The sequence below is a fragment of the Candoia aspera genome, chromosome 6, assembly GCF_035149785.1.
Source record: "Candoia aspera isolate rCanAsp1 chromosome 6, rCanAsp1.hap2, whole genome shotgun sequence".
NCBI classification, from domain to species: Eukaryota; Metazoa; Chordata; class Lepidosauria; order Squamata; family Boidae; genus Candoia; species Candoia aspera.
The window spans coordinates 25,180,196-25,207,887 of record NC_086158.1 but is presented as its reverse complement, the minus strand read 5'-3'; the positions used below and the strand labels follow the sequence as shown (position 1 = coordinate 25,207,887).

At 40.6% G+C, this 27,692-nt stretch overlaps 1 protein-coding gene across 1 annotated transcript; it reads right to left on the bottom strand.

The window, feature by feature from the left end:
- Window positions 1-451: 451 nt before the first annotated feature.
- Window positions 452-26,771, bottom strand: IGSF10 (immunoglobulin superfamily member 10). Its single transcript, XM_063306561.1, has 6 exons — window positions 26,527-26,771; window positions 15,978-16,107; window positions 15,091-15,481; window positions 7,943-12,322; window positions 5,352-6,252; window positions 452-3,037 (listed from the first exon to the last, which is right to left on the bottom strand). The coding sequence occupies exons 1-6, from the start codon at window positions 26,748-26,750 to the stop codon at window positions 1,111-1,113; spliced, it is 7,953 nt and encodes a 2,650-aa protein (XP_063162631.1). The 5' UTR covers window positions 26,751-26,771; the 3' UTR covers window positions 452-1,110.
- Window positions 26,772-27,692: the final 921 nt, after the last annotated feature.

Here is a 27,692-nt window from a genome sequence, read left to right as displayed (position 1 = left end):
CATCACCTTCTCCCTAACACAGAATCTTTTTTTATCATTGCTAATTTATTAAAATCTGATTTTTTTGAAGTCCAATATACATGTTTATTGTATTCAGGTTTAGTTTCCTCTAAAATCAGCATCTCCAGCATTACATGGTAACTTTCCCCCAATGTCCTTGCTACTTCCACTTCCTCAACTAACTTTTCCCTATTAGTTAGTAATTATATTCTTTCTTGCATTTTTTTAAAAACTGCCCTGGGAATAGAATTGAAGAACAGTATACATATACTTAGTACATAATACGAAAAATACTCGTATTTTTTGTATTATGTACTGATTTGAAACGGTATTCTTGGACATACTGTTTTTGTTACTTTTAAGGGCTTTCTGGATCATATTAATTTCATGTGGCCACAAAGAGAAACACTGCTTCTTACCTTTCAGTAAAGAATACTGGTAATGCACAGTATACTTCAGAACCAAATGATATGTCAAACTATTATTTCTTCATGTACAATAATTAGCAGTAGAATCATTATTTACATCTTCATTTCTTCACGTGCAAGTTTTGATGGCACTTCATTGTAGAAAAATAATGCAAGCTGTATTTTTAAAAATTCAAAATAATTATTTTCTATTTGTTCTTCCACTGACCCCCAAAAGAACTTCTGCATGAAAGAAGATTGTAGTATTACAAACAAATACACATCCTTTGTTTTAAAATATTTGAAATGGTCAAGAATTAGAAAATGTTCATTCACATCAGTAATGGATCAAACCAGCAATCATATTTTTTCTATAGCTTTACAATGTTTATACTATCAAAAGGAAAATAAAAACTAGCATTAAAAAAATCCATTCTTATGCTAAATATTTTGTATTGCAAATATCTTTAGAGAATTTGTTGTCATAGTCACTGTTACTTTTGTTGGAAACTTAAGTGCCTTAAGTTTTTAAGGCTACTTTTTAATATTGTCTTAAAATCAACAGTAGGTCATAATGGAGATTCTTCCCAAATCTTTTGTCTCTTAGCTTGTCAACTGTAAAGTGAGAATTGTAATAGTACCAAAACTGAAATGCCTTTTGACTGGTTTTGATTAAACATCTTTGAAAGCCAAGTGGTCCCGCTTAGACTTCATTCCTATTTGAAATAACTTGAACATATGTCACTGTGAAATCCCTGCCAAACTGATTCTTAGCCACACATTTATATATGCCTGAATCTGATGAATTTGGATTATGAATGACTAATGTTCCTTGCGGATGAAGAAGTTCACTTCCAGATAGTTGACCTTTGATGCCTGTGAAAAATAATGAATGGTCAGGCAGCTCCCATGTAATTTCTGGATCTGGTATCCCAAATGCCATACAATGCAGCTGAATTGCTAACCCAGCCACAGTGTGAATATTCCTTGGTGGCCGGTTTGTAATCCTTGGTGAATGTCCCACAATCATTACAAAAACAACAACTGTTGAATCACCAATAGAGTTCTGAGCTTTGCATACATAACTTCCTCTATCATGAATGGTTGTTTCTCTGATAAGTAAGGTGCCATTTTCTAATAATGTATATTTCCCATTCATTTGAGGCCGGTCTAGGAAGAAGCCACTAGGAAGTGTCCATATAATGTTTGGCTTGGGACTTCCAGCAGCTAGACAGTGAAGAGACAAAGATTGCCCACTAATGCTTTTTATTGCCCCTCCTGAGTGGATAAAAATTATGGGTGTTTGACCAATTTCCAGTATGATCAACTTTTCAATATAGCCTACTTGATTTTTAGCTGCACATCGGTATTTTCCTGTATCTGCTTTGGAAAGTCTATTGATGGCAAGGGTGCCATTGCTTCCCAAGTAATACCGGAGTGTTCGAATACCACTGTAGAGTCGTGTGCCATTTGGTAATATCCAAATTATCTCAGGAGGTGGGTTTCCATCAACAGAACAATTCAAGAATATGGTTTTTCCAGGTTTTGCTATGACTTTCTCATTAAATGGGTTCCTGAACACCGGGCGCCTTAGGATTTCTAAAACCTCCAAATGGACTATCAGCATGCTTTCTCCCCCATCATTGCGTGCTACACAAATAAATTCCGCGGTATCTGAAGATCTTACATTACGAATTTCAAGTGTCCCATTTCTATGTACTGTTATCCTACTTCCATAGTATGGGACTGTTAGGAAAATATTATCAGGCATGATCCACATAATCTGGGGTACAGGGTTTCCTTCAGCTCTACAAGCTATTTGTTTTTTTGAGTGTTTTATAGCTGTTGTTTTAATGACAGTCTTGTTTGAATACAAGCCATTGATCAGAGGTGGTTTAGAGATGACATCTAGTTTATAAACCTTGGTATCATCTCCACCAGAGTTGCGCGCAACACATATATATTCTCCAGCATCTAAAAGCCTTACTTTAGTGATTGACAGTGACCCATTAACATGGAGAAAATATCTCTGAGTTGAAGCTAAGATCCTATCATTGGAAGGCAACAGCCAAAATATTTTTGGCTTAGGTTCCCCTACTGCATCACAGTCAAAGAGTGCAGCATCTCCTGCTTTTATCTTTGCATAGTTCTTCAAATTCTGCTTGATACGAGGTGGAGCTGCAACCACTCTTATGTGCACTTTCATTTCATCTTTTCCAAATGTATTTTGAGCATGGCAAGTGTAATCCCCTTCTTCTGTCATTCCAACCTTATTGAAATACAGAGTCCCATTGTCAAACAGAGTATATCTCTTAAACCCATATCCACTGTCATCTGCTTGCATTACATTATTGATTGTTGTGCCATCTGGCAAACTCCAAGATATTTCTGGCTCAGGAGATCCAGAAGCTTTACAATCCACTTTGAAGTCTTTCCCATAAGGTACCAGTTTCTTAAAATATTGTTTTTGATCAATTTTTGCAGGCTTCGTTGTCACAGTGACTTTCAAAAGGATCAAATCATCTCCCATTCTGTTTTGTGCCATGCAGATATAGACACCTGCATCCTTTTCTGTGACTGACTCAATAACTAAGGATCCGTTGGGATGCAAGTGGATTCGGTTCCCCATTCTAGAAAAGGTTGGGAGAAGAGAATTGTTTAATTTAGGCTCTATGACAAATTCCAAAGTTGTTGATACATATATAATAACTGAAGAATTTAAAAAATATCCTAGAATTATAGGATTGGAAAGAACCATCAAGTCCCCCAACTCCATCTCCCTTCTTGGTACAAGAATCCAAATTAAAGCATTCCTGACAGACAGCCTGAATACTTCACTTAAGCTTATCCACTGTCAGAAAATTTTCCTAAATTGGTTGTTAGAGACAGTGACTGGTGAAATTAAGACTAAAAACATAAAGGACTATGATAAAGTTTTTTTTTTAATGAATTGTATATTAGTGGGGTCCTAAAAGTGAAAGGAATAGTTTTCTGTGTAATACAAGGGCAGTTAAATTTTGTAACTCTCCTGGAGATCTTAGGGTTGTTGCTGAACAGTAAGAACCAAACGAAGTTGCCCTCACAACTAGTGGAACTACTATTATTAAGTGGAACATAAAGTTAGGGTGCAAGTTACTATAGAAGAAACATCTACGAAATATATGGGCCAGAATTTCAGGTTCTTCCATGTAACAGGGGCAGGTTTGCTCTGCAAACAAGGTATGGTATCTCCCTCCAAAACTGCAGAGGACAAGACAATAAGGCAAGCTGCAGTGTTGGGCACAGATATCTTCTGTGTGATACCTGCTCAGGTACTGGAAAATTTCTGTCCCTCAGTCTTATTTTCTCAAGATTAGACAACATACCCATTTCCCTCAGCCTCTCCTTGAAAGAACTGGTTTCTCATCCCCTAATTTTCCTTTGGGATGTTCAGAATTGGATACAACACTGAAGGAAGGATCTGGCCAGTGGAAAACTCAGTGAAATTATTACTTCGTGTGATTTGGAAACTATACTTCAAGTGATGCAAACTGCATTTCCCTTTTAATAGCCACGTTACACTGTTGACTCTATTCTGTGATCAGCTAACCTGTGTAACTGGAACTAGTATAACTTGGCACCACTCATAGCTTTATACTACATAGAGCAGACAAAGTTTCTGGTAGGTCCAGTTTTACTGTGCCCAAACTATCGGAGTTTTGAATAATGTCAAAGAATTTTCTCTAGCACTGAATTTTATTATGCATTAATATTTTTTACTGCGTAAGTTCAGTGCTTGAATATTCACCAACGATGCATTACTTTTATCTGTTAAGAAAATTATCCTAATGACCATAATATAGTCTGCTCATCCTGCTTGCTAGTAGTCAGATATTCCAAAATAAAAATGCTTATTTGTGTTTATTTTGGAAGGGAATCACTGGAGGGTTGTAACATTTTATAATGTTAATTGCTAAGCTGTCGATCGGAAGGTCGGCGGTTCGAAACCGCGCGGCGGGGTGAGCTCCCGTTGCTCATCCCAGCTCCTGCCCACCTAGCAGTTCGAAAACATGCCAATGTGAGTAGATCAATAGGTACCGCTTCGGCGGGAAGGTAACGGCGTTCCGAGTCGTCATGCTGGCCACATGACCCGGAAGTGTCTATGACAACGCCGGCTCCAAGGCTTAGAAACGGAGATGAGCACCGCCCCCTAGAGTCGGACACGACTGGACTTTACGTCGAGGGAAACCTTTACCTTTACTACCACAAACCACTACTTTTCTCAGGGCCTCTGCCATCAGTCATAAAAGCCACTTCCATTGTTTATCATTCATAGCTAGCTTACCCCTTTACCTGACTGCAGGAGTGAATAAAAATGCATAACATCTCCAGCTTCTCCTTTCGTCCCTATTTATGCATCCAAACATATGCCTGTGAATTCAGCATTAAAATATAAAGGTATAGCTAATTATCTTTGCCCATCCATTATTTTATTCCTATTACATGTCATGATTATGGACTGCCCGTAGGTGTTTGGTTGGCTACCATTGGAACAGAATGAAGTACAGATGTCTGATATAGTAGAGCTGTTCTGAGGTTCTTGCATGCCCAATCTTAAATTACAGCTAGCCCCAAAACCAGCAGGTAAGTGTTTGGCTAATTATTTTAAATCAGTTTGCATGTTTCAGTTTCTTCTCTGCAGCTTCTGACTTTAACTACCGTCCATCATTCTCTCATTTGCATTTCATTCTCCTTTAACTCCTAGCATTTCCTTTTCCCTTTTATTTTTCTACACTACTCCATCTTACATACTAAGTCCCAAACTCATCTACAGCTTTCCCAGCCTTGCTTTTGTATGTCCTTGCTATCTAAGCAGCTCAAATAACAGCCACAAAACCTTCATATCAGAAAAATTCAGCCAAGGCCAGTGAGAAACTGTTCTGAAATAGTTTCCAAGAAACCTACCTGTGCCACTGGTCAACAATAGCTCTGGAAGGTAATCTCCACATTATCCTGGGCTTTGGCTCCCCTATAGCTGAGCAATTGAGAAGCAACCTATTCCCAAAATTCAGCTGAGTCAATCTTTGGGATGTAGCTGCAATTTGGGGTGTTATATCTCTTTGTTCCACTTGAAGTAGTACTACTCTCCTTTCTGAACCAGTGGAGCTTGTAGCTATACATTCATAATTCCCGCTGTCAGAAGGAACTATATTCCTGATAAAAAGTGTTCCATTAGGAAACACAAAAACCTTGTCATTTATGTAGTGCAGTGGTTTCATCTCTGTTCCATCAAGGACGACCCAGTGAACTGTTGGATGAGGGTCTCCTTTGGCAGTGCAAGGAAGCTTCAAACTTTTCCCCATGTTCTCTAATATAAGTTGCTTCTTATTTTCCAGTATAATGGGTGGTGCAGCAATGACTTGCAACCTTATTGCCATAGTATCTGAGCCAATTGGATTATTTGCTGTGCAGGTATAAATCCCTCTGTCATAAACACTGACTTTCTTGATCAGTAATGTGCCATCTGAGTGTAGAGAAACAGCCTCATTTTCTATTGAAAATTCAGAGATACGAGTTTTGTTTGCGAGGATCCAAGATATAGAAGGAATGGGATGGCCTTCAGCTGCACACTTCATAACTGCTGGCTTTCCAGAGTGGACAGTAATAATCTTGGAACTTTTCCCTAGAATTCTTGGTGGATAGGTAACCACAGACAAGGTGACAAGAAGCTTGTCTGAACCTTGCTGGTTGGCAGCCACACACAAATACTGTCCACGATCCTGAATGCTGACATTCTGAATGGAGAGTGTACCATTGGGAAGAATCTCAAATCTGTTATCATGCTTGTTTTTTGATGCATCAGCTCCTGATTAATCAAAAAGAAACTGTTAGATTTATTTATTTATTAAAAAGTTGCCTATTGCATAGCATGTTAGAGAATTAATTTGCAAACTAGAAAATAAGATTCTGGGTTTCTTTATAAAATTCCCTTTGAATTATTCTCTTGACTTAGACTTTTTTCCTTTAAAAAACTATAGGAAGCAAAATAAATATATCAATTAATTTTCATACACTGCTTATTATGTTTAGTATATGTTTATTATATCCATTCATCATACATGTATTTGTGTGTTTTAAATTCAGAGATTACACATATACTGGAAATAAATTTTTGTTTTTTGTCTTAGTCTAGCATCACATAACTGCATTCATTTATTAATCCAAGAATCTTGGTCTAACTAGAATGAACAATAATATGCTGATTCAGTCACCCTGTTTACCTTCTCTCCCTTACAAATAAGATAAAAAGGAACCCTAGAAATAGCTTCATATAACAGCCAGTTATGGTTTATAGCATAACAACAAACCATAGCTTTAAGATGATTTATCATTAGGGGCTTATTTGCATTACTTGACTCTATTCCAGGCTTTTGATATAATCTGATGCTATCCCTTCTTAGATTATTTACCCACTTTGGTAAAGAAATGGGAAAAATTGAACTGCATATACTAGCACATTGCCTGTTTACATTGAGGTTTATAGGACAAGATTCCTGGCTTTAAGTAGCTTTCTACGATAGCTTATTTGGAAAAGTTCTTGTTGATATTCTCTATATCTATGTTATTTATACATGCATGTTTTTGTCCAGTTATTTATTCATGCATGTTTTTGTCCAGTTAAGAAAAAGTATAGGTATTATTTCCTCATGGGATGAATTATATTATTCTGGACCAGAGAAAACATACTACAGTTTATTTTTATAGACAGCTGGTATTTTAAGTTTTACACAATCAGCCAGTTTGGTGTAGTGGTTAAGGCACCAGGCTAGAAACTGAGAGACCGAGTTTGTCCAGCCTTAGGTACAAAGCCAGCTGGGTAATCATGGGCCAGTCACTCTTTCTCAGCCCTAGGAAGGAAGCAAGGGCAAACTACTTTTGAAATCTTGCCAAGAAAAGTGTTGGGACTTGTGCAGGTAGTTGTCAGGAGTCAGCATTGGTCCACAAGCATTAAAAAAAACAAAACCCTTATTGTAACCTAAGTGTATACTTTATGTACTGTTCTTTTAAAATACTCTAGCTTAATTAGGCTTCAATTTTTTAATTTTTTTTTAAAATATGGTTGTTCGATATACTACTTCAGAATTATTTCAGGATCATTCTGAATATTCTGAGTATGGCACCAGAGCAACAATACTGTATTACACTATTGCTTTCTGTGTTCAGAGAAAAAGGTCTACACACCTGTAGCTGAAGTCTGGATTATTATTGTTCATTTTCTTTATAACCCATTTATTTTTCTGGCACATATAGTTCTTTTCTATCCAATGAAAACTTGTTAGATTTGTGACTGGCTCAAGTCATTAGCAAATTTCATGGCTAGTTTAAAAGATGACTTTAATCCTAATCTGACACTATATCACATTATGATTACACTTTCATAATTTAATTCTGGGACTGTAAACATGCATAAGAAATTAATTTTTTATGCTTTACTTCTTAGTCCACATCTTGTTTATGATAAAAGAGAAAAAATGTAAGATATTTGAAAAGCTTACCTGCTGATATCTTGGTCCAGCGTATGGTTGGTTGAGGATTACCTCTGGCTTCACATGGGATGAAAGCATCTGAATTAGCCAGGATGGTGAACACTGCAAATTTTCCTCCACTTATTCTGGGTTTTGCCAATCTGGTTTGGTAGAATGAATTTAAGTCTTTTGGACTGGTGGTAGTGGCTACCTGGTCTGTTCTTTCAGACCAATTTCTGACATAATTGTTCTTATTTGTCTTCCACAAAGGAGTATACGGGGTGGAGTTCTGAGGTGATTTTAATACTGTCAATGTGTTAACCATGAGGGGTTTTCCAATATGTCTGATTTTAGAAAATGGAAACTGCCATGAGATTTTATCCCATCTGAGAGATGAAGTGGTTTGTGTGGGCTGGATGAGCTTTGTTTGGGATATTTGTGGACTAGTGGTCATGTAAATTGTAGTAGTAGGAAACTGTGGGTTTAGCTCATGTTTCACATGAGGAGCCGTTTTTGTTATTTGTGTTTTTGGAACTGCTGTTATTCCCACATTCTGGTAAGATTCCTTATCTGCGTATCTAGTAGTTTGTGTTGCTTCAGTAAATATTGGTCCCTTTGTTACCAGAGATATATCTGATAATACTGTGCTTGCCTTTGTTGTATCCAAGGACATTTCAAACAGTGGGGTTGTAGATGAAAGTTTTTCAGATGCCAGCTCCATTGGTGGCTTAATGGTGTGAGCAGTTTCAAGGGTTATATTTGGTGATGCTTGAGCAGTAGTTATGAATGTATTGTCTCCTTTTACATCTGCTGTGCTGAGAATTGGTGGCTGTAGTCTAACTGTAACTACATCCATACTGGTAAATTTTGAAAACGATTCAGTCAGTATGAGGCTAGGAGACTCAGTTACTTTTCTCATTGTTTCTGTAGTCGGAGAAGGGATAATCTTTTTAGAGGGTGTAGCAAATCCTTTATTGACCAAAATGTTTCTGTGGAAAGGTATTAACTTCTGCAGAGGTCTTCTCCTCCTTTGACCCTTCTTTTTATGTGGTCGAAACATTCTGAGTTTGGAAATCTTGCTTGCGACAATGGTAGCTGGATTAAAAGTCAGTAGGGTGGTCGAAGCATCAGTTTCTTTATTAAGACCAGTTGTAAAGTTGTACATGGAGGCCGAAGATGGTGATTCTGTAGTACTGAGTGATACTATGGGATTGTGGTTTACTAGTGATACATTGTTACTGATTAGTTTAATTAAGTCTTTAGGAACATCAGTTTGATTGTCATTTTTGGAAACATCAGTTTCATATATTGATGAATTTTTGTATGTTGGCACTGAGATAGGAAAATGTGTAACAGATATTTCAGATGAGGGTTTTGTTTGTAACGTGGATTGCTTCTGCAGTAGCTCCTTTTGAACATAGCTGCTACCAAAAGAAGTCTGCCAAGGGATTTCTCCATTTGAAACACTGGAAGAGACGTCATGGATACCAAAAGAGGGAATAGTGTATTTGATTGTGAAAGGTGATACAGTCGCTCTGGTAAATGTACTTTTCGTGTTAAGCTTAGGTTTATGGATTTTGGTTGTGAATTGGGTGTTAACTGATGGATCTATGTCAGGGATTGCTTGTAATTGTGTACCTGATTCTATTTCTCTAAGTGGGGCAACCTGGATGCTTTTAGAGTAGAAGGGGATAGTTGTGGAAGTTTCATACACTTGATATGTATCTATCTTGTTATTCGAGGATGTCATAATTTGATTTGCAATTGTTGATTCTGGATACTGAGGTTTGATTGAAGTACAAGTAAGTATTTGTGGGGTAAGTGATTCAACTGATATGTTGGAAGGAATTACAGTTGGTATGTTTACTTCTGCAGGAAGAGTAAGACTTGACCTTTCTGGAACAAGCCCTGATCTAGCAAAAGCAAATCTATGACCTGCAATATTGGGAATACGGTCAGGTCTAATCATTCGTCTTCTACCAAAGGTTTTTCTTTTTCTGCTGTACCGTCTGGGGAATGGACGATGAGTTGTAGAATTCTTAACTACCTCAATCTGCTGATGGGCAACAATGGCTGACCCTGCAGGTAACTGAGGTGTTATTTTTTGTGTATTGTAAATATAGCCATGTCTTAATGCATCATTAGATACACTGGCTGCCCCTGAGGACACTTGATGGCTTGATATTTTTGATGCTTTCTCAGTTTTCTCTGCAAATAAATCAGGTTTTTCAATAATTTTGTGGGACATTATAAACTGGCTATTACTAGTAATAGCCATTGTTGGTATTAATGTTGGTTTGCCTTTTAAATCAAAATTAACTTCTTCAGATGATACCAATCTCTGAAAAGAATTTAAAGTGTTTGCTGTACTGCTGGGTTCTTTAAACAATGATGGCATTGTTACTTCCATCTGGGTTGGTGGCATAGGCAGTGTTTGATATTGTTCAAGGCTTATTCTCTCCATTTCAGGTTTTGGTTTTTTTAGCCAGTTCTGGTCTTTAGGCATCTCAGAATGCATAACCATAGAAGTGGTTGCTGCAGGTTCTGTTTTTGTAACCATGTTATGTGTTGCAAAGGAGCTGTCATTACCTGATATACTTCCAAGTTCTGCTGTCACTACATTTCCTGATGCTTCTCTCAAAGTGTATTTTGCAGGTCTTTTAGTTGCTAGGAGCATAAGTTCTTCCTCAGTTAATACATCACCCCCAGATATCTCTCCCTCATCTCCAGAACTCTTTGAAGACAGAAACACCTTTTCTGTTGGTTTTACTGTTATATTTTCTTGTCTTAGCAATGTGATATTCTTTGCTTTTCCTAAAAATGTTGCCCAGTGCAATGGATCAATTCTCTTGGCAGAGAGACGAAATTGTCTCCTCTGTCCTCTAAACCATCTGCTTATCTTGCCTCTATTCATCCTGTAAACCTCTTTGTAATTGTTTTTGGTTTTATTTAATATGGAATAATTTGTAAATGAACTTTGCATGGATGCTTGACTGGTTACCTGGGCAGGAATGGTAGAAGGAGAATTCTGAATTTGGCCAATAAAGCCATGCTCTTTGTTGCCAGACCCTTCTGTTGTTTCACTAGCTACCTGAGTATCTTTTTTTGTGACTTGTTGTGACTTGTTCACATTCCTTTTAACCAGTACTTGGTAAACTAAAAAATCTACACCATATTTATTGGCTGTTATACACATGAAGTAGCCACTGTCCTGTTCTGCTGTTTGTTGTATTTTTAATGTGCCATTGTGAAACAGAAGTTTATTTTTAAAAGAACTATGAAGAATCATGTTTTCTGCTGTGACCCAATTAATAGAGGGATCTGGGACACCTGTAGACAGGCAGGGAAGATCAATAATTTCACCTAAAAACACTGAGAGCTGTCGTCCATTTAAATGGTCATGCTCCAGAGCTGGATCTATCACTGTAACTCTAAAAGTCAAAACATCAGCATCTTCATAGTTGGTCCCTATACAGTGATAAACTCCAGTGTCAAAAAGATCTGCTGAATGTAATAAGAGCTTACCAGATTTTACTATCACTGTTCTGCCATCTTCACTTACATACGGAGCTCTAACCTTGGTCCCATCAGGTAACAACCACTCAATCACAGGGGCAGGGTCTCCAAATGCCTGACAATCCAATTCTATAGAACCACTGACTAAAACAGAATGTTCAGTTTTGGAGCTCTTGTCTCGTAAGATCATGGACCATTTTTGTTTGTTGGGCTTTGGGACATCATCTGGAAGAATGATTTGAGCATCTACTGAATATTGAATATGTAGCATATTGAGTGTAGTTGCTGTCCTGTCCAACTGCATTGACACTTGACCCTGCATCAACCAAGGAGGTTCAGCTATCAGTTTAGCTTCTACATCAGTGAAGAGTCCTTCATTTTTAGAATCTATCTGTTTGTACTTGTAACTGATATAAGGCATTTCTGTTAGTAAGTGTTCCCTTGTCAGATTTAGTGGAGAATCACTATATAGGGCAAGAATGCTCCACAGTTGCTGCATGCGCTCATGGTCAATGCTACAGATAAGAAAAGTTGACAATGATATTTCAAGTAGTGTGGTGCTGTCAGTTTTTGTAAATATAACTGGAGACATTTTTGAAGGCTTCTGCACATTACAAGTTATATTTGCTTGATTCCCTGTTTGGTCTGTCATGTTTAATGACATAGATCCTAGAGGGGCCATAAAATCTTTGGGAGAAACTGAAGTAAAGCCTCCATCATCTATCACAGTTACAGTCTTCAATTTCAAAGCTGGGTCTATAGTTGGTTTAATGCAGTTAAATGAAGAGAGTGGCATTTTAGTTAAGTGTTTCTCTTTAGAATTCCTGGGGTTGGCACACAATGGACATTGCAGAGCATCTGCAGCATCTCTGCCTTTTTTGCATTTTACAACATCTAGAGAGAAAGAGATCAGAGAAAGTAGATTAATATTCTATGATTCTGGTATTAAAAACAACAGTTTCTAATCAGTTGAAAGATATCTCTGGTACCTGTGAAATGAGGCAGGCATTTAGCAGAAATTACAAAATAGAGTTGGAAGGGGTAAAGTAGACCATTAAGCCCAAACTTCCACTCAGTGAAGGAATCCAAATTAAAACATTGTTTAAAACTCTTTGGAACACTTTGCAGTTTAGCTGGCTGCCCAACCTGTGTATCTATCCACCCACCAACCAACCTTTGTATTGCACCTTATTCTAAGACTCTACTTTCCATGGCTGTTACAGAATGTGTTTGAAAGAAACTACAAGGAAGGGAATGGGAATTGAGAAATGAAGGATCCTTGATATAGATGAGAATATATGTAGCTCAAGGTTGAACTGTGCAGTCCTTGGTGTTCTCTGAGCCTGGTTGTTTTCTTGCAGACATTTCATAACATTGTCAGTGCTAGAAGGGAGTGGGGTTTGGTCTTTGTTTATATAGAGTAGCTTGCCGTGTCAGTGTTGGTAGGGGTGTTGTTTTCTCCTTGGTAGTTCATTGATTATGGTATTGTTTCTGGCTTGATTGTTTGTCTGGTGTTAATCCTGGTGTTAATTCCTGCTTACCTGGGTGTTGATTGCTGGTGAGATGTTCTGGTCTCTTTGTTTCCTTTTTAGCCTTTTTATTGTCTCTTTTGAAAGGTGTGTAAATGTTGCTTATCTCTGTGTGCCTGTTGATGACTGACTTGTCTGAATTCAAGCTTCCAGGAATTCCCTAGAGTTTTTGGATTTAGCTTGGTCTAGGATGCTGACAGTTTCCCAGTTGGAACTATGGTTGAGTCTGTCCATGTGTTGTGAGATTAAGGAATTCTCATCGTGTCTTCTGACTGCTAGTTGGTGTTCGTGGCTGCACTCTGCTAGTCTTCTGCCTGTCTGTCCTACAGAGTGGCTGTTACAGTTCTTACACTGTATGTTGTAGATGACTCCTGTTTTTTCTTCTTGGGCTATTGGGTCTCTTGGTTTACTTAAGATGTTTTGGAGAGCTTTAGTCGGTTTGTGTGCTACGGTGATGCCGTGCGGTTGTAATAGTCTGCTGGTTGTTTCTGAGATGTTTCAGATGTATGGCAGTGTTATCTTTTTCATAGCTTGTGTTGGTTCTGCTGTAGTGGATTGAGTGGTCAGGCACTTTTTGATGAATTATCGTGGGTATCCATTTTGTTGGAAGATGTTGTATAGGTGGTCTGTTTCCTTTTTCTGGTGTTCTGGGTTACTGCAGTGCATTTGTGCTCATCTGAATAATGTTCTTACACAGCTCCTCTTGTGGGAGGTTGGGTTGTTACTTTGGTAATGGAGCATTTGGTTAGTGTGGGTTGTTTTTTGATAGACTTATGCTTCTAATTTGCTGTCATTTACTCTGCTGATGCAGATATCCAGGAAGAGTAATATGTTGTTGTTTTCTTCTTCCCCTGTGAATGTTATTCCTCTGAAGATGTTGTTGATTGTTTCATGTGTTTTCTCCAGTTGTTCCCTTTTTATTATGATGGTGTTGTCTATATACCGGATCCATACTTTTGGTCATATGTGTTGGAGTGCTATAGTTTCTAGATGCTGCATTACAGTCTCTGCTATGAGTCCTGAGAGTGGTGATCCCATGGATGTTCCTCTGATTTGTTGGTATATTTGTCCATCAAACTGGAAGTGGGTGGTGAGGGAGAGGCTGATGAGGTCCATGATCCTGGGTATTTCAGTCTTAGTGTATCTGGTTAGGTCGGGTGTGTTGTGTAGTACTGCTGCCATGGATTCTTTTGCTAGTTCAGGGTCTATGAATGTAAAGCGTGCTGTGACATTGAATGAAACTATAATTTCATCTTCATCTATTTTCAGGTCTTTGATTTTATGGAGGCACTGTAGGGAGTTGATAGAATATTTGCTCCCTTCTGTGAGATGTCCATGGTTTTTTTGTAAGTTCTTTTGCTATATTGTATGTGGGGGTCCCTGGAAATGATACAATTGGACAAAGAGGTACGCTAGCCTTGTGTATTTTTGGGCATCCATAGAAGCACGGGATGGGTCCACTGCTTTTCATCCGCCACTGTTCTTCTTTTGTGATTTGACCTTTCTTGGTTAGGTCGTTAAGGGTTCTCTTGATCAGGCTGTCTAGTTTCTGTATTGGGTTGGTGTTTACTGGAATGCAGATTTCTTTGTCCTCCAATAATTGTTTGCCTTTTTGTATGTATTGTGATCTGTCATGGCATTCAGACAAATCAGCCATCAATTGACACGTAGAGATAAACCACATTTACACACCATTCAAAAGAGACAATCAAAATGCTAAGAAGGAAACAAAAAGACCAGAACACATCCTCTCCAACAGCCAATATCCAGATAATCAGGGATTAACCCCAGACAAAAAAATCAAACAGAAAACAATACCCTAATCATGGAACTACTGAGGAGAAAACCACACCCCCACCAACGGTGGTAGGGCAAGCTCCACACTCACCAGCACTGATGATGTTACCCAGTCAGGTAATGAAACATCTGCAAGCAAACAACCAAGCTCAGAGAGCACCAAGTACTCCACAGTTCCACCCTGAGCTAAATATATTCTCTTCTGTTGGAACACTATTTTTAAAAGTGTAGTATGTTCTTCTGGACATCCTGTCAATTACTGCACTATCTGTGAATGAAACCAGAAGCTAGTTGAGGTATATTCTTGCACCTTATAGAAAAGACAATATGTAGTACCTGAGTGCCTTTCTGCCCATTCAGCAAACCATTTCAAAGCACAATCACACGCCCAAGGGTTTCCATGAAGATAGAGGCTTTCTAGTTCAGACATATATGAGAAAATGTCTTGTGGCAGAGAAGTCAGAAAGTTGTCCGACAAGTAGATATACTTTATAGAGGATGTTTTGAACACCTCAAGGTACCACAAAGTAACAAAAGTATCTGGATGAAGTTGTTTAAGTAAATTTCCTTCCAAATGGACTAGCTTCAGTGATGTGAGACCATAGAAAGCTTTTGGATTTACAAATTCAATTTCATTATGATCCATGTGCAAATGTACCAAAGCCATGAGACCATGAAATGTGTCTGCTTGAATAACTTTGACTTTATTATAGCTCATCTTTAAGATCTGTTGATAAAAAAGAGAGTAAGAAAAAGAATCTGAACTGAAGTTACATGTAGTTCAAAGAATTCTAATATAAGTGATTTCCAAACCTTAGACTAACATACCAATATAATATGAACCCAATTCACACATTGTGCTAAACCATGTGGTTTCATTGATTTTGGCTTAGTATGTTGTATATCCCAACATTGTGCTTATTCAGCAAATCGTGGTTAAACCATACCTTAAACCTATGAGTGAGCTTGTCACTATATTCAGTGGGGCTTATAGGAATATCAAGTGTGTTTAGGATTGCAGCTTTGAAGTGTTTAGGATTGCAGCCATTTATTCAATGAGAACAACACTGAAAATGAAAGTTGAACAGACTGTAATAAACCTGTATCTTACACTCCTCAAAGCCATAGTGTTGTTTTTTCCCCCCCTAAAAATAGGTTTGAGGGCAAAAATTTGCCACACTCTAAACAAAATCAATGATGGACAATTTCCAGTTCATCCTTACCTTTAACAAATGTAAATCAGAGAATGTCTTGTCTTGAATTGTATGTATCTGATTACTGTGCAACATCAACAACTCCAGTTTCTCCAGGCCAGAAAAATCTGTCTCAGTCAGTTTAACCAAATTGTTGTAACTGTAACAAATATTTCATTCCATATCTGGGTTTAGTTAGTCAGCTATAGTTCAAAGGTAAAACAAACAAAAATAGAATCTCTCTTCTGAAGGTGTTTAAGTAGACTGTAATTAAATTTTGTCATGTAAAATCAAAAATACTTTGATCAAAGCAATAACAAAAACACAAAATATAGCTCTTGCTATCATGCACTCGGGTATAACCGAATCAATGTTAAATCTATATGATTTTTCTGTTGTTCCTCTCAAAGTGTTCTGATAATAAAAACATAATGAAATACTACAGATATAATACACTTATCAAATTACATTATAAACAATAAAGTATCATCAAAGCATCATCAACAATCAGAACAAAGCAATTTTCAATGAAGAACATGGAAGAGTTAGACAAAGGTTTAGAACCTAACCTCTTAACACTCTTCAATATTCTGAATTATGGGTTTTTACAGATAGTGAGGGTTCAATCAATCAAATCTTTATTTTCATCATAGACTGGCATAATAGTGAGGGTTTAGTCTTCCTCTTTCATTATATGTATGCTTCTAAAGGAAATCAATAGCAAATAATATAAATATAAATATAAATATAAATAGAGAAGTACCAGGGCCTGAAAGAGGAACTAGAGAGAATGGGGAAAGTGAAAGCCAAAGTGGTTCCAGTGGTGGTAGGGGCACTTGGGGCTGTGACACCCAAGCTGGGAGAGTGGCTCCAAAGACCCCAGGAGAAACATCAGAGCTCTCTGTCCAGAAGAGTGCAGTGCTAGGGACAGCTAAGATACTGCGCAGAACCCTCAAACTCCCAGGCCTCTGGTAGAGGACCTGAGGTTGAGGAAGACACATACCATATTTATATTTATATTTATATTTATATTTATATTTATATTTATAATTTATATATATATATATATATATATATATATATATATATATATATATATATTGCAAAATAATAAGCAAAAACAAGGCATCATAAAAACAATCAACAAGCTTTAAATAGAAGATATTTAAAGTGGCTAAAAAATTCAGTTTATCAGGCACAAAATGCTGTACGAAAAGCAACATTTTTGCCTGCTGAAGGATTTGATGATCCTAATTCAGAGGAGTTCCAGAATAGGGAAGGAGTTTCCAAGATTTTCTCCATCCCCACCATGGGATGAAAAAAGGTGTTTCCATTTTCAAGCCCAGATACTCTTGTGTTGAATAAAACAATTGTTTGGATAAGGTGGCCACAAGCTATGTTTGTAGCTCATAATTGTCAAATATGATAGTGGCAGGACATAAATGTAATAAATAACCAGCATTATGCACTGTGCCCAGAAACAGTAACATGGGTATCAAGAGCTCCAGACAGCTTGTTGCTATGTGCATGTTACTGTAACTGTGCTTATTATTGTGTCTTATATTAAGGAATTGGATTCAGTGCTTATATGACAAAAGCCAGAACACTGATTCAGGCCTTTTGAGGTCCTGACAAATCTAATTTAAGCACATTAACAGGATAAGAAATGCAGGGCTGACATCTTATCAAAGACAAACAAACGGGCTTAAGTTGAGCAGACTGTGTTGATAAACTGGAAAAATATGTCAAGAATATGTCAAGTATATCACAACTAACCACTGCTAGACATATGTTGGAAATATGATGGAGATAACAGTACCTTCCAGAACATTCTGGAAGAATCCAGGTGGCTGGTAGTCTGGTATTTGGTTAGCTATTTCTAGCCAACAAATTTTATTAAAAGGCATAAGCTTTCATGAGCTGCAGTTCACTTCTTCAGATGCATAGAGTGGTTAAACCAGTGTTTCTCAACCTTGGCTACTTTAAGATGCTGGCTGGGGAATTCTGGGGAAGTCCACACATCTTAAGGTTGCCAAGGGTTAAGAAACCCTGAGTTAGACTGATTTGGATTTAAATTGGGGTGAGGTGGAGTGGAAGGGAGGGGAAGGCAGGTTGGTTAGGTAGATGCAGGTTACATGTGAGAGAGATTATCAGTAACTTAGCAATCATAATTGTAATATGTTAAAAATCCATTGTTTGTTGAGGCCTTCTGAGATTGCCTGAAACCTTTTGATCTATGTGAGTTCAGCAATCTCTCACCCAATGGTGGAGCTGAAGTCCCATTTTCCAAAACAGTCATTTTGAGATCTGCTACAGTGTGTCCTGGGAGGTTGAAATGCTCTGACACTACTTTGTCCTTGTTTTGAGTCCTGATGCCAAGTTTGTGTCCATTAATTCTTTTGTGCAAGGTTTGTCTTGTATGTCCAATGGAGAGGTTCATTGTTGGCATGTGATGAACATATGAAGGCATCTCTAATCTTGTATATGCACTTATTGAGGCCTGTGATGGTGTGGTTGGTGTAGACATGACGGTAAACATCACCCAGAGTTGTTGGGAGTCAGGCAACATATTCATTTAATAAATAATAATTTATTACTATTATTAAATAATAATATCTGGGTTTCTGACAGGATATGGTTCCCATCTTAGAATTATCGTCCTGTTGTTTCTTGTTGCTTGTGAGAATACTTGCATACAAACAATCACCCAACTTGAAAGAGATTCTCATAAGCAAGAAGAAATAATAGGCTCTGCATTCTAGTGAACTTCCCCCCCCCCCTTGTTCTCTCATGGAATGCCATCAAGTTCACACTGAACCCTAGATTTTATGCAACACAGTTTGAACCCTGCATGGTTAAACATTAGCACAATGTATGAACCAGTCATAGATTGACTGAATGTTTCTAGTTCCATGATATGCCTTTTGTGATATGATAACCCAAAGTTAGACAATGTCCCAAAAATGGGCACACCACAGATTGTATAACTACATATTTTAAATGCATATAGGTTTTTCCCACAATGCAGTTTCAATTGATAATCATTGTTCTGTTCTAGTGATCATCTGCCAATTTCAATTTCCATTGCAGAGAATTCCAAGCAAAAGAGTTACAGTTGTTTTGCTTTGGCTAGAAAGACTGGGACCCAAACACAAATAATTCCTTCTGCCTGTTCAGAGCTTCATTGCTGACCAACCACAGAACCCTTTTCTCTTTTTCAACAATTAGAAGATATCTGTTTCTGGAGATGTCTTATCCTTTCCTTATACTCAGATAAGTAGTGGAATTTGCCATACACTTGTGTACCCTCTGGTGTAATGTGAGGAAGAGATCAAACACATGAACTTTCTTATGTATCCAAATCGGAAAAGAGACCAAATTCTGGTTGAATCAAATTATGGTAGATGCTAGCAACACATCAAGGACACCATTATATTCATAAACCTCTTCCTTGACGCATACCAGGCTCTCTGCCCCACCTGCTTTTATTATTTTTCCTTTTTTTAATTAAAAAGAAATACCACAATCAGCTGCCAGCCTTTTGTATTCTCTGTATTTCAATAATGCCTCTGGAATTCACGTTGTTGTTCTTCAGTCATTCAATCATTTCCAATTCTTCCGGTGGACATTCATTTGCCAGGATTGCCTATCTGTAACTCCTTCTTTGAGTTCTTGTAAACTTGTGCTTGTTTCATCAGTAATAATGGTCACCTTACCCGTTCTCATCCTTTTTTAAAAATTGTCTTCTATTCTTCTAAGCATCATGGTCTTGTCCAATGACTCCTACTGTATCTTTGTATTGTGTGTCCAAAATAGCTAAGCTTCAGATTCATTATTAGTGTTTCCAGTGAGCAGCCTGGTTTTACTTCAGCCAGTAGTAAAGCCGGTAGTGGGGTGTTTTTGCAGTCCAAAGCATTTTCAGCAATTTTTCCAGCACCACAATTCAAAGGCATTTGTTTTTATTCAGCCTTTCTGATGGTCCAGTTTTCACTGCCATATTTTACAATTGGGATAACCATATCTTTGGCAATACATACCTTTATTTTTTGTTGTCATTGTGATGCCTTTACACTTGAATATGTCATTTAGATTTGTCATGGTCTTTCTCCCCAGTAGCAGATTTCCCTTTATTTCATGGCTACAGTCACCATTCCTGTTTGACCCTAGGAAGATAAAGTATGTTACTACTTCAACTTCTTCACCTATTTATATCAGAGTGGCATTATCTATTGATATAATCTTAGGTTTCTGAAAATATTGAGAAGCAGTTCACCTTTTGCATTTTCTTTTTTCACCTTCAACAAGAGAGTCCTTAAGTTTTCCTCATTTCCGACTATCAGACTGGTATCACCAGCATATCTGAAGTTGTTGGCGTTTTCTCCCAGCAATTTTCATTCCAATTTCTGCTTCTTTTAGTCCAACTTTTCTCATGACATATTCTTCATGAACGTTAAATAAATACGGTTAGAGTATACAAACTTGGCACATTCCTTCCCCAGTTCTGAACCATTTAGTTGTTCCATATTCTGTTCTAACTGTTGCTTCTTGATCAATAGTTGAGTGTTTCAATAAGTAGATGAGATGGCCCAGCATATCCATGTTTTTAAGAATGATCTACAATTTGTGGATAGCATTGTCATAAGCATACATTTAATCAACAGAACAAAAAAAAAATGCTTTTGGAAGGTCCTTGTCTTTTCCATTATCTACCAGATGTTTGAAATCTTGGGTGTCTCTGCCTCTTCTAAATCCAGGTTATACACTTGACAGTTCTGATTCCATCTACTATTGAAATCTGGATTGCAAAATTTCAAGCATTATTTTACCAGCATCTGAATTAAGAAAACCAAATGGTCCACTCTTAGGATCCATAAAATGGATAACTATAGTTCTGTACTGTGCTTGGAAGTATACTCCTCACCCAGAAAAAAGACAAAGGTAAACTGGAATTTTATGTATTCTTAAGCAGGAGAAGGTGGGAATCAACAAACTTACCATTTTTCTGACAAATAAGTGTTCAGTGACTGGTCACACATATTACGGTAGTAACATTGTGAATAGGCAGGCAACCATTATTTGTGAAGGTATCCACAATATATTGTCAATTTTTCAAATTTCCAGCTGTCTAAAAATCCTGTCTACCTACAAACTATGAAAGGAATAAAAGAGAATTTGGATGCATGTGTTTTATTCTACCACCATAGGGAAATTAATATTTGAACTCTTCCAGATTAATGCCAAGAGGCTTCTTGCCATTAGTCTGTACCCACCAAAAGTTTTATGATAGTGAACATGTCAGTCTGTTCTCATTACTATTTATGACTGTCATGCAGTCATAATTTTCCTGGACATTTTGTTCCCACCAATTATCATTTAAAGAGATGAACAAGAATTTTTTTTCAATTTTTCCAAGGTGAAGAAGTCTTTGGTGAAATTCCAAAAAGTAGAGAATTTGGTGTTCCTCCACTTATTTAGTTAGGGCTGTGCAGTACCCAAAATACTGGATACTTTATTATTTATTATTATTTATCCAATTTGTCCCCACCCATCTCCTCCCATCAGGGGACTCTGGGCGGTTTACAACAATCAATTAAAACAACAATCATAAAATATGCAGTATAAAATTACAATAATAAATAATATAAATAAGAGTAAAGATAAAAAGTCCAAGTGGTGAAAGAATCTAAAAACAGTCCAAGTGTGGGAGGAGTGGTCTATAACAGCCATCCCATGTAGATCTATTCCCCTCTCCACCCCAAGCGAGGCAGCAGAACCAGGTCTTCAGACTCCTCCAAAAGGCCAGGAGCGATGGGGCCAATCTCACCTTCGGGGGCAGAATGTTCCACAGGGTGGGAGCTACTGCAGAGAAGGCCCGCTTCCTGGACCCCACCAAATGCAGTTGTCTTAAAGACGGGGTCCGCAGCATGCCCTCTCTACACGATTGGGTGGGACGGGTTAATATAATGGGGAAGAAGCGGTCCCTCAGGTAACCTGGCCCCATGCCATGTAGGGCTTTAAAGGTAATAACCAACAACTTGAATTGGACCTGGAAGCAAACTGGTACCCAATGCAGCTTGCGCAGCAGCGGGGTTACATGTGCCCTTCTGGGGGCACCAAAAACAGCTTGCATGGCTGCATTCTGGACCAGATGAAGCTTCTGGATACTTTTCAAGGGTAGCCCCATGTAGAGTGCATTGCAATAGTCTATATGAGAGATAACAAGGGTATGAGTCACTGTTCGAAGGGCCTCCCAATCCAGGAAGGGGCGTAACTGGTGCACAGCACGTAGCTGCACAAAGGCTCTCCTGGCCACAGCTGCCACCTGCTCTTCGAGCAGGAGCCGTGAGTCCAGAGGACCCCCAAGTTACGCACTGGGTCTGTCTGGGGCAGTGCAACCCCATCCACAGATGTTAATGTCCCAGATATGGAAGAACCATTAACCCACAGCCACTCAGTCTTACCAGGATTCAGTTGAAGCCTGTTGTTCCCCATCCAGGCCCCCACAGGCCCCAGACACTTGGAGAGGGTAGTCACGGCATCACTTACTTCACCCAGGATGGAGGTATACAATTGAGTATCATCAGCATAATGATGATACCTCATCCCATGGTGATGGATGATCTCGCCCAGCGGTTTCATGTAGATGTTAAAAAGTAGAGGGGAGAGTACTGATCCCTGTGGCACCCCACAAAGAAGAGCCTGTGGGGCCGATCTCTCCTCCCCTATCAACACCAATTGGGACCGGCCCTGGAGGAAGGAGGTGAACCAACGTAAAACTATGCCACCCACCCCCAACTCCCTGAGCTGCCCCAAAAGGATACCTTGGTTGATGGTATTGAAAGCCACTGAGAGATCAAGGAGAGCGAGGATGGATGCACTGCCACCATCCTGCTCCCGCCAGAGATCATCTATAAGTGTGATCAATGCCATTTTTGTCCCATTACTGGGCCTGAAACCTGACTGAAAGGGGTCTAGATAATCCGTTTCCTCCAGGACCCTCTGGAGCTGCAAAGCCACCACTTTCTCAACCACCTTCCCCAAAAAGGGGAGGTGGGAGACTGGACGAAAATTGTCCAGAACAGTAGGGTCCAGAAATGGCTTCTTGAGGAGGGGGTGCACCAATGCCTCTTTAAAGGTAGCCAGGAACACCCCCTCTCCCAAGGATGTATTAACCATCTCATGGACCCAACCACATGTCACCTCCCAGGCTGCTTTTACTAGCCAGGAGGGGCACAGGTCTAGATGGCATGTGGTGGCATTTACTGTCCGTAGGATCCTGTCCACTTCCTCAGGTCCAACAGGATCAAACTGCTCCCAGATAACTGGGTAAGCCCATTCCCCTGGTATCTCTCCAGACCAAGCCTCACGCCTGGAGTCTAACTTGGAGCGGATCCAAGCAATTTTGTCCTGCAGATGCTCAGCAAATTCCTCTGCATGGCCCTGTAGGTAGGTCACTGAACCCACCTTCCCCAAAAGGGATCAAGTGATCTTAAACAGGGCCGTCGGGCAGCATTCTGTGGATGCAATAAGAGCGGAGAAGTATTGACGTTTCGCCACTTTTATCGCCACAAGGTAGGCCTTAATTACCTGTTTGGTCAAATTCAGTCTTTGCCTTCCTCCAGTGGCACTCTAGTTGTCTCTTAATCCTCTTCAGAACTCTCAACTCCTCTGTAAACCACGGGGAGTGCCAGGTTCGATGGGACAAGAGAGGCCGCACAGGCGCAATCCTGTCCAAGGCCCCAGCCGCCTTCCTATTCCAGGCTGCGGCTAGGGCCTCCACTGGACCCTGCAGCAGATTATTGGATATAACCCCCAGTTTCCTCTGAAACCCTGCTGGGTCCATCAGTCGCCGGGAGCGGACCAATCAAATGGGACCTGCCTCCCTGCAGAGGGGGGTGGCATAAGAGAATCTCAGGGCCACCAGGGTGTGGTCTGACCATGACAAAGGGACAGCTGTAACTCTCCCCTCAGATCACATTGCCACTGCTCCGACAAGAAAACCAAGTCCAGGGTGAGGCCACTGTCTCGAGTCGGGTCCCGAATTATCTGGGACAGGTCCATGGCTGCCATGGTAGCCATGAACTCCTGAGCTGCCTCTGAGGCACGCCCCAGGGATGGCAGGTTGAAGTCCCCCAGAACCATGAGCCTGGGGAACTCCACCGCCAGCCCTGAGTCAGCCTCGAGCAGCTCAAGCAGGGAGGTTGCCACGCAGCAGGGAGGCTGGTACAGTAGCAATACTCCCAACTGTTCTCAGGAACCCAACTTGAAAAACAGGGTCTCACAACCAGCCACTTGTGGAGCAGCACCCCTGAAGGCCACAAGAGACTCTCGGATGACAACAGCCACCCCTCCTCCCCTGCCCTGGGATCTTGGCTGGTGCCATACCGTAAACCCAGCTGGGCACATTTCCGAAAGGGGCACCCCCTCCTTCAGGGCCTAGCCAGGTCTTGGTAATACATGCCAGGTCTGCCCCCTCCTCAGTGAGAGGGCTTTGTTGTTAACTGACCTGGCATTGAGTAGCAGCAGCCAGGGACCAGGGCCCCTTTGAATCTGCTGACCAGGGCCTGGGTCTGAGCACAGAGAGCCGGAACACACCACCAGTAGCAGACACCGGGGGAATCTTCCCCAAATATGGCCCATCCTCTGGCTCCTGCCAATACATCCCCTACCCATCACCACCTCAATGATGTGCCCCGCCCTACAGCCCCCAGTGACTCCTAATCCATTAGCTCCCACTCCTGGACCTTGGGAGTCTCTGGCTCTAAGTAGGGCTCCCTCCGTCTATTCATACATCCTTACAATCAATCACCCGCAGGGTGATGGTAGGCCCTCCAGCACACCAGCTTCTGCTCTCGGCACCATCAGAGCCCAACCATCACCCCCCCCCCCATTCGCTATGCTCCCCCTCAAACTCTCACTGCTCAACAGGGGGCACTCATTCTTCACCCACCCCCTGTCTTTCACTCAGGGGCTGAGTGCTCTTTTACACAAACACATTCCCAGACTCCCTTTCTCGTCTCTCACCCTGGGGAAGAGTCTCTCATTCACTCTGGAGGGGCCCTCGCAGCTTCCAGCCATCTCAGGGGCAGTTGGAGGGGGGGATGGGCAAGTTCTTATTCCTAAACTCCCCACTCCTCGCCAAAAAGGTCTGCCACACCAAAGGCCAACAACCATTCCACTTCTTCTCTGGCACAGCCCGAAGCACCTCCATCTCGCCACGGCTCGCCAAGGCCCGTGCCACCAGGGTTTGCGCCGTTGGCCAAAAAGGGGTCAAAAGATAGTCCCAGAAAGCCCCAGGCCCACAAACCGACACTACCCCAAGTTGCTCCGCCAAGGCTCCCAGTGTGGCTAAGGTCCACCAGGGTCTGCCGCACTGCCAATCCAGTCTGTGGCCACATCCGCTGCTGCACCGCTGGCCCAGTTTGCTGCCGGCCTGGTCCACTGCCGTGTCACTGACCCGGTCTGCTGCTGCACCACTGGCCCTGTCTGCTGCTGCACCACCAACTGCACCACCAGCCCAGTCCACTGCCGCGCCACGGGCCCGGCCTGCCGCTGCACTGGCCACCACAGTGCTGGCCCAGTCTGCTGCCGTGCCACTGGCCCGGTCTGCTGCCACACTGCCCGCCACAGTGCTGGCCTGGTCTCCTGCCGTGCTGCCAGCCTGGTCAGCTGCCGCGCTGCTAGTGCAGTCCTCTGGGGCTCACCGTCCCATCAGGGCCCAACCGAGCTCCCCACAGTTTACCACCCAGTCTACTGCTGCCACTCCCATCCACTCCATTCCGGGGGTTCTACACACCCCAGGCCATCCAAGGTGGGTGCAGGGAGGTGGGTGCAGGGTGGGGGGGGATGGGGGATCAGAACGCAAAAAGGAAAGCGTCTCCCACCTAAAGCAGCGGCCGGCGTTTGCTCTCGGTCACCATCTTGGAATAAATATACATTTATATATAAATTTATAAACCCCATAGAAAAGATCTGGCTGTGCACATCTGACAATTCCTAATAAGGATGAAACCAGTCATGTACTGCCTCCTAATGTTCCATTTAACTCAAAAGTGTGTGACATCATCAATATAATATCTAATTGCTTTCTTTTAAAACAGTTTTGACTTCTTGGATAATGAGGCTGCCCCTTCCAGCTACCACATGATCCCAGGAAAAAACACAGCTACTTTACGGAGTTTCCGATAGTGCTTGTTTGGGCCCCTGCATGTTCCAAAACCATGTTCTCCTACTGTAATTGGAGGCATTGCACAACATTATTTAGTTAATGGGATGCATCATCTCTCTAGTAATCTGAGCCTCCTTCAATTAAAGTATGGCAGCGACTGTAGGAGCTATGAATTGCTGAGGAGGGGTCAGAATGATGGATAATGGGGAAAAAAATACCACCACCAATAGTAGCAAGTAAGTTTCGAAACACTATTAAAATAAATTTGAAATAAATTCTTAAGCATCTTGAAAAAAGGTAGATAAAGAGAAGCCCTTTTCATAGGAGATGGAAAGGTCTGAGAAATTCCAAAGCTAATTTTGTCATAGCATTACTACATTTCAGGATTTGAGTATTCTCATGCAAACCTACCCTAAATTGATGCGTTCCACATTTTGGGAGATGTGCAATGGGATGGTGGTAAGGTACCGGAATGTGCAGTGGACTTCAGTCGGTACATAGCAGGCACATAGCTTAGGACAGGCACTGCTGCCAGGAAAGGCAGCCGAGAGGAAACCAAAGAGGAATCCTACCACATAGGGATGGCTTCCTCTTTCTCCTTTCATCTTGTGTGACAACAGTTTTAAACCAACCATCTTCCCAGTGTGAACAAAGAGAGCTCTAGAAAACAGGACACAACAGAAAGAATCAAGTTAAGAGGAGACATCAGAAGCTTGTGGCTTCGATCAGGCTACTTTTACTTAGCTTTCATTAGAAGCCCTACAGAAAAGCTACACATTTAATCTGCAGCCTTCAGATGTCTTGGACTGCAACTCCCATCATTCCCAGCATGAATGGGGTTTAAGAACTTGGGAAGATGGGGGGTTCAGTCCAACACATCTAGAGAATGGCAGGTTGGAGAAGGCTGCCATAAGAATTACTTCTTCAAGGAAAAATATACAGTAGCTGTTTAAATACCCATAGCATGACAGGTAGTCCTTGGTTTAACAGTGGTAATTGGGACTGGAATTTGTTGCTAACGTGCGACGTCACATGACTGCATTGCTTAGCAATGGCAATTCTGGCAGTCCTGGTTGTTATCATTAACCAAATCCCACCTGGTCATTAGGCGAGGAGCCATCCCAATCCAAGTCATTCCTGGCTTGGTCCCTCCTACCTCCAAGCCTCAGGAAGGTAAGGGACTGCCTCCTCTTCAACTCCCCCCAGCCATCTATCTCCCCCCCATGTGACCACAGGGGTGCTGCAACAGCCATAACTTTGGGGATCGGGCATAAGTACCATTCATTCAGCACTGCTATAACTTAGCCCGGTCACTGAATGAACAATTCAGGACTATCTGTAGTCCCTCTTTCTTTTAAACATTCCTATCCAGGTTTTTGCTTTTAGCGTAAGTGGCAGGAAATGGGGGAGGTTGTTGTTGACAGGTATTAAAATCTGGAATTTGACATACTACTGAGCTGAAACACAGTTCCATTTTTTAAAGCATTCATAAATCAATTTGTGATTTGTTTTTGCCAAAGCATACATCAATCCTTCCCTGCCAAGCAAATTAGGTCTCAAAGAATTAGGAGTTTAAG